The 15,314-nt window shown below is 38.7% G+C and overlaps 1 protein-coding gene across 2 annotated transcripts in view; it reads right to left on the bottom strand.

The window, feature by feature from the left end:
• The window catches only part of ADGRE5 (adhesion G protein-coupled receptor E5), a 60,583-nt gene that overhangs the window by 12,466 nt on the left and 32,803 nt on the right, over nt 1-15,314 (bottom strand). Inside the window, exons 5-9 of one of the 2 annotated variants that reach the window (XM_058170682.1) lie at nt 13,273-13,419; nt 10,733-10,867; nt 5,796-5,939; nt 4,072-4,118; nt 2,166-2,258 (exon numbers count right to left, since the gene is read on the bottom strand). In XM_058170682.1, the coding sequence (XP_058026665.1) occupies nt 2,166-2,258; nt 4,072-4,118; nt 5,796-5,939; nt 10,733-10,867; nt 13,273-13,419 (566 nt within the window). The remainder of the gene's footprint in view (nt 1-2,165; nt 2,259-4,071; nt 4,119-5,795; nt 5,940-10,732; nt 10,868-13,272; nt 13,420-15,314) is intronic. The other variant, XM_058170683.1, reaches the window with a different exon arrangement.

Genomic DNA, 15,314 nt, shown 5'->3' with positions numbered 1-15,314 from the left:
TCAAGAGACACACTCTGGCTCATTGTTAAATCCATCGTGCATAGATAAGCACAGGAATGGAGAATTTCAGTGGGATTTTTGAGCATGTAAGATCTAAGAAATAATCTGCCTCTTTACCAGCAGCCAACCGAATATGCCTGGTAATGTCTCCATTGTTATCACATTAAAATATTCTTTTAATTAAGATCTAGCATGCTGTAAAGCAGAGCACTGGTATCGATCATTGTACCTGTGTCCATGAATGCCTCTGGGTCCTACCTAGAATGCACAATTTTCAGACAAAAGTAGAAAAGTGCTTTATTGGAGGGGTGCCCTTCTACTCCCCCAAATGACAAATGCTGAGATGGAAAAAGAGTCTTTCCTGGTCTGTAGGGACTATGAGTGGCCAATGCCTCCATTGGAGCCATTTGGTGGGTGAGCCTACAGCACATGTTCAAAATGTCACATTTTGACCCCATGTAGTTGATGATCGCCGGATGAGAGTATGAGCTAATGTGTTACATCATCAGCTTTCCTCATCCTACACAGCTAGAAAGTACTTGAGTGACAAAGCCAAAGAAAACAAAGAAAAGAAACAAACAAAAAAAACGAAACGAGATTGACATGTCCTCCAAATCGACTTTCAAACTATAATCTCCCCATTTTTTACTGTAAAATTATTCAGCTTTTCCAAATTTTTCAGAAAACAACCCTGGATTAATTGAAATTGGGTGAAGGGAGATAGTCTGCACACAAATTCCTTATTCAAAGCAAAACTGCTCAAGAGGAAGTCCATTGATTTATTTTACTTTTGATATATATATTTTTGTATCCACCTTTATTATTTGAGACAAATTAAATATATCAGTTTATACTTGCCAGAAAATGGCTAGGAAGGTTACAAATGGTGATCACATGACCCCAGGACAGTGCAATTGTCAACCGTACATGCCATTTGTCAAGTGCCCAAATTTTGATCATGTGACTGTGGATACTGATTTGTATCCTCTTGCACTACATAAACAATCACCATAAGAACAGCACAGTGAACTTCATCCCCCTGCATTCTTTATGAAACAGCTATTTTGGTGATATGAAAACTGTTTCCTTCCTCATTAACAACTGGCTGGGATCTATTTAGAAATTCACAAGTAAAGGATCTATAAACATAGCCCAGCCAGGAGTCTGTCAATAAAAAGGATGGTAATACTGTTATAGAGTACATGTTTCTATATACTGTGAATATTCACTTGAATTGTTTTTTGCCTGTTATTTCTACTCCAACTCAAATATTTTTCCTTTGCTTTTTAGAAGTCATATAAAATAGTACGTGTGACTGGAATAGACATAGTTTTGGCTGTTTACTTTTTAAAGGAATTCATGTAAGAGTGTTATTCTACATTATTTTGAGAGGCAGAAATATCTTTCTCAGAGTTAATTGCTGGTGACATGGTAAGTGAGAAGTTACCTATTTGCTAACTTCTTACTTACCACTAGGTTTTCATGGAGCCTTCGTAGTTCCAGAATAAAAGTTTTGTCTACCAGCCATCTATTTGATGCGGCCACCACTTTTCTTTCTCTCGTTCCCTCTCTTTGTCCATCTTCCCACACAACGCACACAGCTGGGTTTAGTCTTAAACAGCCTCTAAACTAAGCTGACCTGCCAGCATTGAGCAACCCTTGTTTGTGTTAAGTGATGGGGAAGGGATGGATGGCTCAGGGAGCCTTCCGAGAGAAGAGAGATTGGGAGGCAAGGATACAAATGAAGAAGGCTAAGACAGGCTCTGCAGCAATGAATCAGTAAGAAGCATAAGTCTCTCAGCTGCGGGAGAAATTAAAGGCTTACAGGGTGAATAAAAGATGCGAACCCGATTGCTGCTTCTTTTACATCATAACTAGATTGACAATTCATTTATTGGAGAGTGGGAAAAAATACACACACACGTGTTCATAAAAGAACCATTGTTATTTAACCAGAGTGTGATAACTGGCTACCCTTTTAGATTGGGACGTTGTGCAATCATGTGCAATGTGAAAAATGCCAAAGATATGAACTGTTTTAGGCCTTAATACGTGACCGATGCGGGGTAAGCAGGGCAGGGAGCTGCTTTCAAGGCATCTCCTGTCAGCTTGTCTTCTTAAATATTTTCCCAAGTTGCCTTTTCCTGTAAGCCAAGAAAACCTACCCTCAAATGCTTCTTCGAATCCATTTGGCTGCTCACATTTGGCGGTGAACTGAAGAGGTTTCCCAGCTGAGTAGTAATGTTGCAAAGGAAACTCTGCAAAGCAACACCCGGCAAACACCATTAGGGGACAAGAATGAGGGGGAGAACAATAATGAAGAAATACAAAATCAAAGAAGAGCCTTTAATTCACTGCATATCTCTCTGTGTGTGTGTGTGTGTGTGTGTGTGTGTGCATCGTGTTTTCCAGAAAATAAGACCCTGTCTTATATTTTTGAACTCTGAAATAAGCACTTCGCCTTATTGCCATCACTCAAAAGCCCGACTGGGCTTATTATCAGGGGATGTCTTATTTTAGGGGAAACAGGGTATATATCTTGTTTTCCCTAAAATAAGACATCCCCTGATAATAAGCCAAATCGGGTTTTTGAGCTCATGCACTAAAATAAGTGTCCCCCCAAAAAAATAAGCCCCCCCTCAAAAATATTTAAACACATGCACAGTCAGTCCCTGCCATTTCCTCTGGTTTCCTTTGCATACCCCAAAATAATAAGACCTCCCCGAAAATAGAGGGAGGTCTTATTTTTGTGGAAACACGGTGTGTGTGTGTGTGTGTGTGTGTGTGTGTGTGTGTGTGTCTACACATACACACACACACATACACCCACCCACCCCCACACACAGAGGAGTACACTGGATAGAAAACTAACGCTTTGAAAACTCTATTAACCAATAAATACATTTCAAGAATAAAATTCCAGGAGAATAATTTTCACAAGTGTTATAATCTGCCCTCATCTCTCTTAGTGAACAAATAAACCAGCATTTGGTAGATGGATTGAAGCTCCAAATAAGCTTGAGAGAACATGGGAGCATGACTATAGTACGACACCTTAAAACAACAGCATCTTTTCCCAATATCACATTCTTGAGTCCAGTTCTGCAGAGACCTAATATATTTCATCCCTGCACAACATAAATGTAGAAAACACATACCCTATGCCATTTAATTCTGTATCCTGAAAAATCCTACTGTGTTTATTTTAAAAAACAACAACACTATCTTCTGATCCTTAAAATTACAAGGTAAAAGACAGGCAAACTCTTAGTAATTACTAGGTTGAGGAAGTTCAATGAGATAACTACCTACATGCAACTTTTTACAATTTGCTTAACTGAGGCAAATCATGTCATTAAATTGTATTGTAATGTTAGGTGTTGTTGCTGTTTATTTCAAACGCCATCTCAGGAGGCAATGATTTGCCAAGTTAGAAAACCAACTTAAGTCTGGAGATCCATGGTGGAAATACCGTTACATCCAGAGGCATGTACTACATGCCTCTGGATGTAACATTACTGGGGCCAAAATAGGTGAAACAGATGCCTCTTTTCTGCTGTGCCTCTTCACATGAATTACAATGAGAAGGAATTCAAGCCATCTCCAGTAAGAATGCCTTTTAGATCCAGCTAATGAGTGTGTCAGGCCAAAGGGAATGAAAGGGATACAGTATGTGGCCTGCAAGCCTACATATGCAGCCCTGACTAGGTGGCTCAGTGGCTAAGACACAGAGCTTGTCAATCAGAAAAATTGGCAGTTCAGAGGTTTGAATCCCTAGTACGGGTCTCCTGTGTGAGCAGGGAGTTAGACTAGATGACCTCCAAGGTCCCTTCCAACTCTGTTGCTGTTAATCGTGCTGCATTTATGTGTCACCCTCCACAAGCAGGAACTCCATAGGTGGAACAGGGATGTTCTCACAATATTGAGAGCTCCAGGATACAATGACAACCTCCTCTTTGTCAGTGGAGCAGCACTTACACAATATCATTCCACTTCAAGGGAAATTTAGAATTATTCTACGCATACCATAAATTTAATCTTGACTTCAAGGTCTAAGCATTTAGGACTCACCTGTTTATCTGAACAGTCATTCCATGAAGGCATGGGATAGTTGAATTCTAAGGACAGAACAAACAATTTATGGAAAAATATTGTTTTTCATTTCTAAAAATCTCTTCATTTTACTTCTTTCTCTAAGCATGTTAAGTTATACTTTGTATTGACCAGATCACTTTACCTCTATTTATGGAAACTAACAGGGCACAATGAAAAAAGATCTTGCTTTGGCTTAATAATTCAACTGAAGAGAAACTATGCATGGTACTTTTCCCATATTAAATGCTTTTTATTGCTCTTAACGGTGCCACAAGGCAGATCGCTATTAGTCTATAAAAAAAAAAAAGAGGCTGAACAAGATTTGCCAAAAATCACCATGCCAAACAAAGGCAGAAGCTGTCCAGCAACATTTAATCCAAAGAACCAGCATGGCACAGAAACCGCACGGCAGAAGTGAAAAAGGAATAAGAAGATGGTTGTTCTGTGTAGAAAAGGCTCAAGGTTGGAAAGGATGGAAAAGGCACCATTCTTTAGCTTTCTAGCTAAAGAACAGCAACACATTTGTGCAGACTTTGTTTTCTGAATGTGACCCAACTTTTCGCTCTTGGTCCAAAAATGTAAAAGCCTGAATACTAGGAGCAGCATAAAATATTTTTAAACATGAGACTGGGAACTGTGCAATTTGAGAAGATTTTTCTCTGATGATGACTTGCTGAGTTGCTAAGTCTGGTAATCCATATCTAACCAGGACTATGCTGGAATATATTTTAAGATATTCTAACTGCATGAAGCCTGCTCGTCCAAATCATATTGGCCCCATAGATTTTCCCATATGAACTGCTGGGCTCTGGCGAGCAATGCTCCTAACCCCAGAACGGCCTTAATGAGCCAGAACTGAAGAGCAGAGGGGGGCTAATTGTTGCCAATCACTTAGGTTGGAAGATAAAGCTGTCAAACCAGAGTTCCAGGGGAGTGAAAACTTGTCACCCCTGCAGGGATGAGCCATCAGTGGAAGCTGTAAGAAAATAATGCACCCAGGTAGCCTGCTTAGATGTGGCCTGAACAGAAAACGATCACTCTTAACAAGTCTAGAATCAAATTGTTTTTATATGCGGGAAGCCAGTAAAACAAGCTGAGCAAGGAAAGGATTTTCGTTTATTGAGACAATCAAGGTGTCTTGTTAAATGATTTTTCTCTTGCATGAGTTTAATTTTATTATAATAAACGCAAACCAGATTGTAATGTTATTTTAAAGCAAACACAATAAGTATGCAATATTTGAAATTTAAGACAATAATGATCTTGAAATACAAGTTAACATGAAAGTCACTTCTCATACTGTCGGTTAAAGAAAACAAGGAAAGAACAAAGCTGACCATTGCAAAACAGAAGAAAAGAGATTTAACAAAATAGGAGGCCAACTACTTTATTAGATAAGGTGGGATGAAAAACTAAGCCAAAGAAGATTTGAACCTTGCCTTTATTAAGAAAAAGCTACTTTTTGTTTTACCTCAATTGCTGAAATACTTTTGATAATAGCTTCCAAGTTTCTTCAATAAATCTTATTTATACTCAGTTCTTGGACCGTCTCATGTAAGGGAACTTATCTAAGTGGTTCCAACCCTGTCTCTAGCTTGTTGCCCGACAATAAGCTCCTGTGTGGTCTGAGTCATTGTGGGGCTGTTTTCTCTAAAAAGGCTACTTCTGCCCTTAATTTCTTTTCTCCCTCTTCTCCTTACCTTTGCATTTTATCTTTGTTTTATCCTCTTGGACAGCATTGGAATATTGGAAATATCCTTGCGGGCAGTAACACGAATAACTTCCTTCAAAGTTGAAGCAGCGGGCAGTTGCATCACAGCGACTTCCATTACACTCATCAATATCTTTTAAAAACAAAAGAGGGATGTAAGTATTAAGAATAATTAGAATAATAGATTCTAATTCTAATAATAAAAGAATAATGTAAGACTACATAATGCAAAAAGGACCCCCCACCCCCACAAAAGCTCAGATTAGTTACAAGTATTCCCCCTGTGGCATTCTAATCATGTTTCTGTAAACCAACCAGTGGTGGGTTGCTACCAGTTCTGACCGGTTCTTAAGAAGCGCTGGCAAAAATCTGGCCAAGTTCGCAGAACCGGTAACAATGCCCAGCTGGCCATGCCCCCGAACCGGTTCCCTTGGCCGAAGAGGTCGTAAAAACAAAAGGTTTTAAAAGGCTCCTCTGGCGATCCCAGCTGAGTTGCCTGATCACCAGAACCTTTAAAAAACATGTTTTCTACAAGCTCTTCAGTTGAAGAGCTTGTAGAAAAAATCCTTTTAAGAGGTTCTGGGCTGCCATGAGGCAAGCCTCATGGGATCGTCAGAGGAGCCTTTTAAAATCTTTTTTTCCTCTGGCGATCCCAGATGAGTTTCCTGATCCTCACAGGCTTTTAAAATCACTTTTTTACAACCTCTTACAACAGTCCCCACCCATGCCCACCCAATCGCCCCCTTCCCCACTTACCTAATTACTGCTTCTTTCCGGCTGCAAAGCCATGCTTTCCTTAGGCTTCTGCAATCAGTTGCATCAGCTCGCAACTGAATCTACCTGCCTAAAATCCATCTACTTGGTGAGCAACTCAATCTGCCTGCCTCAATTGGGTAAGTAAACTATTAAAGAATAGTTAATTGGGTTTCTTTTAAGGAGTTCGGATTTTAGACAGCAATTAAAAGTTAAGGAAGTTTTAAATTTAACTGCTTTTATCTAAAACAGGGGTCTCCAACCTTAGTAACTTTAAGGCTTGTGGACTTAAACTCCCAGAGTTCCTCAGCCTGCTTTCCTGGCTGAGGAACTCTGGGAGCTGAAGTCCACAAACCTTAAAGTTACTAAGGTTGGAGACCCCTGATCTAAAAAATATAAATAAAATAAAATAATAAAATAAAATACTTGTGCAGCTTTCTGAGATTTGGTGTGTTTCTGTAGTGTTTTACTCTAACTACACAAACACACAAAATCTCACAAAGCTGTATGTGGTATTTTGTGTGTGTGAGTCAGTTTATTGTGTTGTGTTGTATGTGTGTAAAGTGTGAAAGTTGGTTTTTGAGCTTTTTGTGGCTGTGTGAAGTTCCTGCTTGTTGCAGGGGCCATTTTAGATGAAGTGCAGCTGCTTTTACATTGTGTGTGAGTCAGTTGTGTTGTGTTGTGTGGGTGTAAAGTGTGAAAGTTGGTTTTTGGTACCTCTTATTGTTTTGTATACTTTGTTTATTATTTTTATTATTTATTGTTATTGTCCACACCCACCCAGTCACATGACTGCCAAGCCACTCTCACCCAGTCACATGACCACCAAGCCACGCCCAGTGTCACATGACCATCAAGCCACACCCACAAAATAAGCCACGCCCATAGAACCAGTAGTAAAAAAATTTAGAACCCACCCCTGAAACCAATGTAACACATGGATTGCAACAGACCAAGATTATCTATCTATCTATCTATCTATCTATCTATCTATCTATCTATCTATCTATCTATCTGTCTGTCTGTCTGTCTGTCTGTTTAAATTGAAACTGATAACTTCTCTCTAGAACAAGCCTCTGAAAAGGAATTGGAAATTGCTCAATGATCATACAACAATGTCCGTTATGTGTTCCAAATATTTTCCTGATTATAGAAGTGAAACTGTAAGCCTCAGTATGTGCAAATATTGATGTATAGATTAGAATCTATAGTTTTGACAATTTTGTAGAGGTATTTTAAAAGGTGCCATTAAAGATTTACAGCCAACTGTCAACCTACAACAGTTCGTTTAGTGACCATTCAAAGTTACAACAGCACTGAAGAAAGCGACTTATGACCATTTTTCACACTTACAACCATTGTAACATTCCCATGGTCACATGATCAAAATTCATATGCTTGACAACTTACTCATATGTATGACAATTGCAGTGTCCTGGGGTCATGTAATTGCACTTTTGTGACCGTCTGACAAGCACAGTCAATGGAAAAATCAGATTCACTTAACCGTGTTACTAACTTAACAACTTCAGTGATTCACTTAACAACTGTAGCAAGAAAGGTCGTAAAAAGGGACAAAACTCACGTAACAAATGCTTTGTTTAGCAATGAAAATTTTGGGCTCCATTGCAATCATGAGTCAAGGACTAACCATACTCACAAATCCAGAACCTATTCATTGAGCAATGAGAGGTTTTGCAGGCGATTTGGTTTTGATTTCATAAGACACCCAGAAAAGGACTGAGTTTTCGATGGAAAAAAATTTGAAAGATTTTAGTAGACTAGCAGATTTTAGGATTGGTAAACGAATAGGTTGGTAAAAAGTATGACTAGCCAAAATCAAGACAATCTGGTTAAAAAAAAATCTGATTTTAAAATGGAGAAAAAGGGTTATCTTGACTAATATGAATTGTATGTTGTTTCAAAATAACCAATGAAGTTAGAAAAGATCTGCTGACATGAGAAAATTACAAGTGTCATTTTCGGGAAGAGTTTTGATGATTAAAGTGAATGTTTTAACTGGAACATTATTTCTATCCCAGACAATGCCCTGTCCTGATGATTTATGGACCATTTAAGTAATGGTAAGAAAATATTTCTAAATTTCTTTGGCAGGGCAAAAAAATGAATATCAAATACAAATTCATGTAGAATGCTGAAGAAAGGGTATGTGGGTGTGGGTGTTAGGATTACCAAATTTGAAATTGTATTTTGCAGCTTCTTGTTCAGTTTTGATAAAAGACCGAGTAACTTTAAGAAATAGGAGGTTCCTGGAATTGGAAAGACAGGATTTAAGATTTGGATGCCAAGGTGATGCCAAAGTTAAGGTGAATGCAGAGTTCAAAAATCATTTGACATGCCACATTGAGAATTTGGTCTAGGTATATAACAAAATTGTCTCCTAAAATCACTGTATGGCTGTCACCCTAATAAGCCATTTTTAGATGGGAAATGCTAGTTAAACCAAAATTGTTAACTTATGCTGACCTGCTGATTTTTCCCAAAGGAGAGTTTAACTTAAAAACAACAAAAATTGTAGTTGGAAGGATTTAGATGCCATTTTTTCCATCTTTGGTGGGCAGGTAACAAAGCTAGAAAATATTGGGGATCAAGTATTTATTTTGATCCAGAGGATTTAAAAAATGAACGTGCAATTGAAACTAGAGGCGTTTCTTTTGGGTTTAATGGTCAGACAAATGGAAACATCTTATGGAACTTTGTTCTTATACATGATATCCGGCAGTGAAACTTTTATATATGCTTAAAAAGGGGAAGGATTTATAAATTCCTACAATGGAAGAATGGATGGTGAAGCTGATAGAATTGGTGGAGATAGTAAAATTGGAGTAGAAATAGTAAAATCAGTGGAATAACAAAGTGGTTTCCAGCCAGACTGTGACCAGATGGCAACCAGGACTAAACCAAGATATTTTGATGCCCAAGCTATAACAATGACATCTTCTCACCACACTTGATTCTGGATATTCCAAACTAACTTAATTGGCAATTGCATCTTATTTCAGCATTGCGGAGGGAACAGTTGTCCTCCACTGATGCAGAGGAAATTGGCTGGCAAGTCACTCTGCCTGGGATCATAAACAACTCTCCTAATTCCTCAGCACTATTGAGGAACTGTTCACTTCTCCTTCCCTTAGGCACAGCTGCTTGGATCCCAAGAACACAGTGCATGGATAATGTGTATCAGAAAGTGCGTCATGGATGATGGTCATATACCTGTTTGCACCATGAAAGACCTTTCCCAATGTCTTTTCGATCCATTAAAAAAAAATGAGCAAACGACTTTTGACAATTTTCAGCTATTTAATGTAACTTTTACTGACTAAACAACAGAAATTAATTTTCTTCCATTTTAACCCTATGAATGGAAACAAATGACGCTATCAGAAAACTAAGAGAGGCAGCAGATATAAGTTTCCCTGATCTGATCTCCAGACTTGTGACTATGTAATTTCTGTAATTCGAATCCCAGCCACTCTATGGCATTCTAGGAATTCTAGACATAGCACATCTGGAGGATGCCAGCTGGCAAAGATTATATAAGAAAACCAGGCACTGCCAAGATCTTATTAGAGAGACACTGGTGACTTCAACTAGTATGAACATGTTCTGAAGTAAATAACACATAAAAACCCCAAATATATATGATTGAAAGGAACTGATTTTCCATAGTAATTCATGCCCCAAACATACCAGTTTCTAAAAATGTTTCAAATAATTGCCCACAACCATGGTTATTTTAAAGGTGAATACTTTTCTCATACAATCTGTTTTGTCTGGCAACTTCATGTGCAGGGTCCTTGGTGCTCTCTGAGCTTGGTGGTTTTCTTACAGATGTTTAATCACCCAAGCTAGATAACATCATCAGTGCACTGCATCATCAGCGACCACTGCTGATGTTACCTAATTTCTGGATAACGAAATGTTTGCAAGAAAACAAGCAAGATCAGAGAGCACCAAGGACACTTCATATCAGCCCTTAGCTACAAATATTTGACTTTATTGGCAACTTTCTTGTGTATTTTGGCCATCTCTAATTCTATCATCACTTCAAAATCAGTCAGCAAAAGTAGTTCACTACAGTAGTGATTTGCCACCCTCCAATGTATTATTTTGGCCACATAACATGTAAATTGTGTTGTCACTCAGGTGTACCTCTGCATAGCTTTCTATCATCTTTAGAGCTCTTCACATATCCTTGCTTGCATTTACAGTGGTAATCCCCTTCAGTGTTAATACAGCTCCCTTTGGGACTACAGATGGAAACATTTCTCTTGCACTCATCAATGTCTGCAAGAAGAAAGTAGGGCTAAATGAAACATGGCAGAATGCCACAACCAATTATACCAGCATCTTCCAAAACAGGTATTCCCCAGAGGAGAATGGACTTTGGCTCTCGGAATTCCCCATCCAACATGGCCACTTAGAATTATAGGAGCTGAGTCCACATAAACTGGAGAAGGCCCAGATTGGGAAAGCTGTGTTGTAGCAAAGAAGAAACTGTTTATAACTGCAAAAGGCCAAGCCATTTCCCATGCAAACTCTGCAAAGCAACATGCTGTAACATATGTGCTTGGGACAAAAACTCTGAAGTGGTGAACTGCATGGGCATTGTGGCTGGGGCATCATATTATGAACAGAGAAAACAGTCTCCTACTTTATTCATTTGATTTAAAGCCTACCGTTCTATCCATGGGACAATCTAAAGCTTTTGTTTTTTAAAAAATAAAAAAGCAGCTGCAATTAGTATTATTACAACCTAAGGGGCCTAGTTGAAGAAGACAGTTTTTAATTCTTTGAAAAGTATTCTTAAGCGAGTACATTCCCCAGTTTGGGAGTAAGATGGGAGAAAGTCAGTACCCTCTTCTCCCTTGATTAATCAATGGGCTCTGAAAAGTGACTTCTCTTTAGAGGACTTAAGGAACGTTCATGTATTCTAGACAAATACAGATTTGTCCAGAATATATGAACACTAACCCCAAAGTCTGGTTTCCTATCAAACAATAGCACTTCTGTCTTGTCTGAGCTTATTTTCAGCTTGTTCATTTTTATGCAGTTTGTCCTTACACTCAGGCACTGGTGAAGGGAACTGACCACTTTTTTTTTTCTTTTTGCAATTAGACGACAAAAAGGACTAGATCTGAGGGTTGTCAAATAAATTTATTTTGAATGTCACTGTTTTAAGTAATTGAGAAATCTGTTTGAAAGAGTGAAATAGAGATTGCCCAGAGAAACGAGCAAGTCCAATTTTCCAAGTAAACCGAAGCTCATTTCCAGTCATGGCAGCAACAGATAAGAAGAAAATGAAGAATAGACAAAGCTGAAACCATTCCCTCATCCTCAGGCATGGTATATAAAATGAAAGTAAAAGGATGGAGAAGATGCCCAATGAGCCTATGACTATATTTCCCTTTCCTGTACAATAACTACCACTTTTTATGCCATTCACTGCAAGCCCAAACAAAAGAGATAACTGCAAATGCTAAGCATTGGAATGACATTCTGGTCATTTTGCCATGAATAACCAGTGAGATTCTTAGTAAATCCTCAGTCCCAATTATTTAATTAGATTCAAACATGCCATGGATACTAAGACAGCAGAAAAGTGAAAGGAGAACAAGTCCCTTTGGAGAAATTGCATTCTCTTGTTCATTTTGCAGGAATAATGTTCTAGCAGAGTGAAACAGATAATAATCCTATCTGTGATAAAAAGTTCCTAAATTTAAAACCATGCCCCCCAAAAAGAGAAGGAAAAAAATAAGTAAGCCTAATTTAGAGTATTCTCAACAAACTTAAAACTATTCCCTCCCCCCCAAATGGAAAGGCAAAGGAACAAGCAAATATTCATTTTAAGTTTAAAATATACAACATGTTCAGCTGCAGGTAAAAAAAAAAACATATTCAGCTGCTGGGAGTCAATCCTAAAAATAATATTCTGATGGTTTCTCCAAATGTGCAGTTTAGTAGCATTAAAATAAAAAAGTAGCATAGATGATTGCCTACTAGCTCAATATGGGCACTGCGTTTACTCCAATTACATTTAACATATTAAAGAGTTTCTTTCTTAATATATTCCTAGAATGGCCCATTTTCATGGATCACTTGGCTCTGTTTTGACTCCGAGAAGTAACTCTTGGAGGTCAAAACATCCACACTTCTACATACAGGAAGTCAGTGGGAAATGCTAGGAAAAGATGTCTGAGTTTGGAGACAACCTCAAAAATAAGAGTACATAAACCGTAGGCCCTAAGGGGTGACAGAGCTCACAAATTTTTTTTGGCTGTTTTATAAACTGCCATCAAATTATAATTTTTAACAAAACTAAAAGAGGAAGTAAGTAAGTCACTGATGGTCAGAAACAGACATTGACAAGCTTGGTTACATGGCTACAAATACATGCTAACCCCAAATGTTTAAAGCAGTGCAGAAAAAAAAGGTGTTGAAAAAATACGGATGGCAGGACAGCAAGTGAACTTCATTCTCTCTAGCTATAGATGCAAGAAACTCTTTCCTTTCAGTGCTGGGTGGTAAGACACACGTTTATTTAGAATTTGCCATAGCCATTTCCAGTTTCAGAACAGTGTAACATTACAGACTTCTGCCTTTGCATTAACTTTCTGCTCCTGTGCTATCAGTGCATTGCCTGGAGTAAGCACGTGTGCCATGCATAAACAAGAGCTCCAGAAAGCACTTACCTTCACAATTACCTTCCTCTACACTTTTGAACTCACTTCCTCCATTAGGTAAGAGAAATCCTGGCTTGCATTTGCAAAAGACTTCCTCACAGTCTCTTATACATGTACCATATTTTCCACAGTTTTTAGATTGACAAGGAGAATCAACTAGAAGACCATTTGGGAAAACAAATAATTTGACATTAGAGATACATTTCTTCACTGGGTTTAAATAAATAGAGACTTATCTCAAGAGGCAGGAAAGGAAGGGAATCTAATCTATTTGTAAGAATCAGACTGAGAAAAAAAATCTGAGGGAGACTTTCCCATTAATAAAGGATACATCCACATTGCCGGAGTGGGGAAAAATTCTCATTTTTGTTTTTATATTACATCTTTTCCAAATTGGAAATAAAAGATCTTTGCCATAGGAAAGTTGTTCTTGCATTATGAGCCGTTTGCCTGTTGCCCAATCATTACACTTGACAATACATTTTTTCCAAAGGGTTTGCTTCCTGAAAAACTTTTGGTGATTATAATAGGTAATACATACAGAACCCTTCAAATTGGACACAAATAGAATTTCAGAATGATGTTATTACCTACCCTCGGAATCATTGAGAAATATGAAATTATCTTTTTAATGACTATAATGTGTTTAATCATATAATGTTTCTGACATGCTGCATGAGCTCAAATTCGCTTGTACTCAGTGTCCGATGCATCTTGCTATAGTTTCCAATAATAGTCAGCCAGCACCAATGAATTCCAGTTGCCCTAAATACTGTTTTTCCATTGTAATAATGTCTTTTCCATTGTAATCATTCACCCTGATGTCACCTAGATTTTTGGGAAAGAAGTCCAAGTGTGAATGCAAAAAATGAATCTTCATGGGCTTGTATGCTGTAAGAAGTTTGGCAATGAGCTGGATTTAATTTAGTGCTCTATGGTTGCCAAGAAAATTATCAACAACATCCTTGAATGCCTTCCAGGCAATTTTCTGTGGCTCCACTAACAGATCTTCAAATCACCTGTCATTGATGATGTGTCTGAACCGTGGACCAAAAAGAATGCCTTCCTTAATCCTGACATCAGTTATTCTTGGAAATATCTGTCTCAAATAACAAAAGCTTTCACCAAGTGGTTCATTTCCCACATTTTTCTGTCCTAGAACCAAATTCTTTCAAAGTGGCCATTTCTTTCTAATATAATGCAACTGTCTTGCACGGCTGTTCCATATGGATATGTAACAACGGCACAGGCAGTCCTGGAGTTATGAATGTAATAGAGCCTGCCAATTACATTCGTAATCGGAGGATTTGTTTGAAGTGAATCACGTAAAATGAAAGTGAAAACTCCCTGCTTTCGCCCATACATTCGCTAATCAAATTTGCAGGTCGTTAAGTACACATGAGGTATCTCAGGATGGGGAAGGCAATAGGGGACCTAGTGATGGAACTGGCCATCTAATTAAGACCACCCAAGGCCTCTCCCAACCCACTGAGATACCTCATGCTCCCCAAAATTGCTTCCCCTCGCATCCTGCCATGCTGGGTCACTTATCTTGAGAATACCTGGTGAGCTGTCTCCTCTTCAGCCTCTCTGCTACACAGGATCTTGGCCCCCTGAAGCTTCGAGTCTCAGTGCGCAAAACATTTGCACGTCAACGTTGCAAAATTGTGCTGCCTCAAAGTGTCCCATTGGCTTGCAAACACTTTGGCAAGCCTTTGCAAAAAGCCTTTGCCAGCAAGAATACACTGGCCCCTCCAGGTTCCGTTCTTGCTGGCAAAGGCTTTTTACAAAGACAATTGGAGCCTACAGGACGCAATCTCCTTGCAGGCTTTGACAAGGAAACAGCAAACAGACCGAAGGCCTGAAGCACCAAAGCCTTCCCTCCATTTCAAAGCCTTTTGCCACAGATCTTGTCCAGGCCTCAATTCACAGAGTCCTAAAGCAATGCCAGATCACATGAGATCAGTAGCACGAGATCTCACACTAATGATCTTGCATGATCTCTCGGTACTTTAGGCCTCTGTTCTCTGCGAATGCACCGAAGGCTTGAA

Source organism: Ahaetulla prasina, chromosome 2 (assembly GCF_028640845.1).
Source record: "Ahaetulla prasina isolate Xishuangbanna chromosome 2, ASM2864084v1, whole genome shotgun sequence".
In the NCBI taxonomy this organism is placed as follows: Eukaryota; Metazoa; Chordata; class Lepidosauria; order Squamata; family Colubridae; genus Ahaetulla; species Ahaetulla prasina.
The sequence above is the reverse complement of the archived record's forward strand: the minus strand, read 5'-3'. Positions and strand labels throughout refer to the sequence as shown.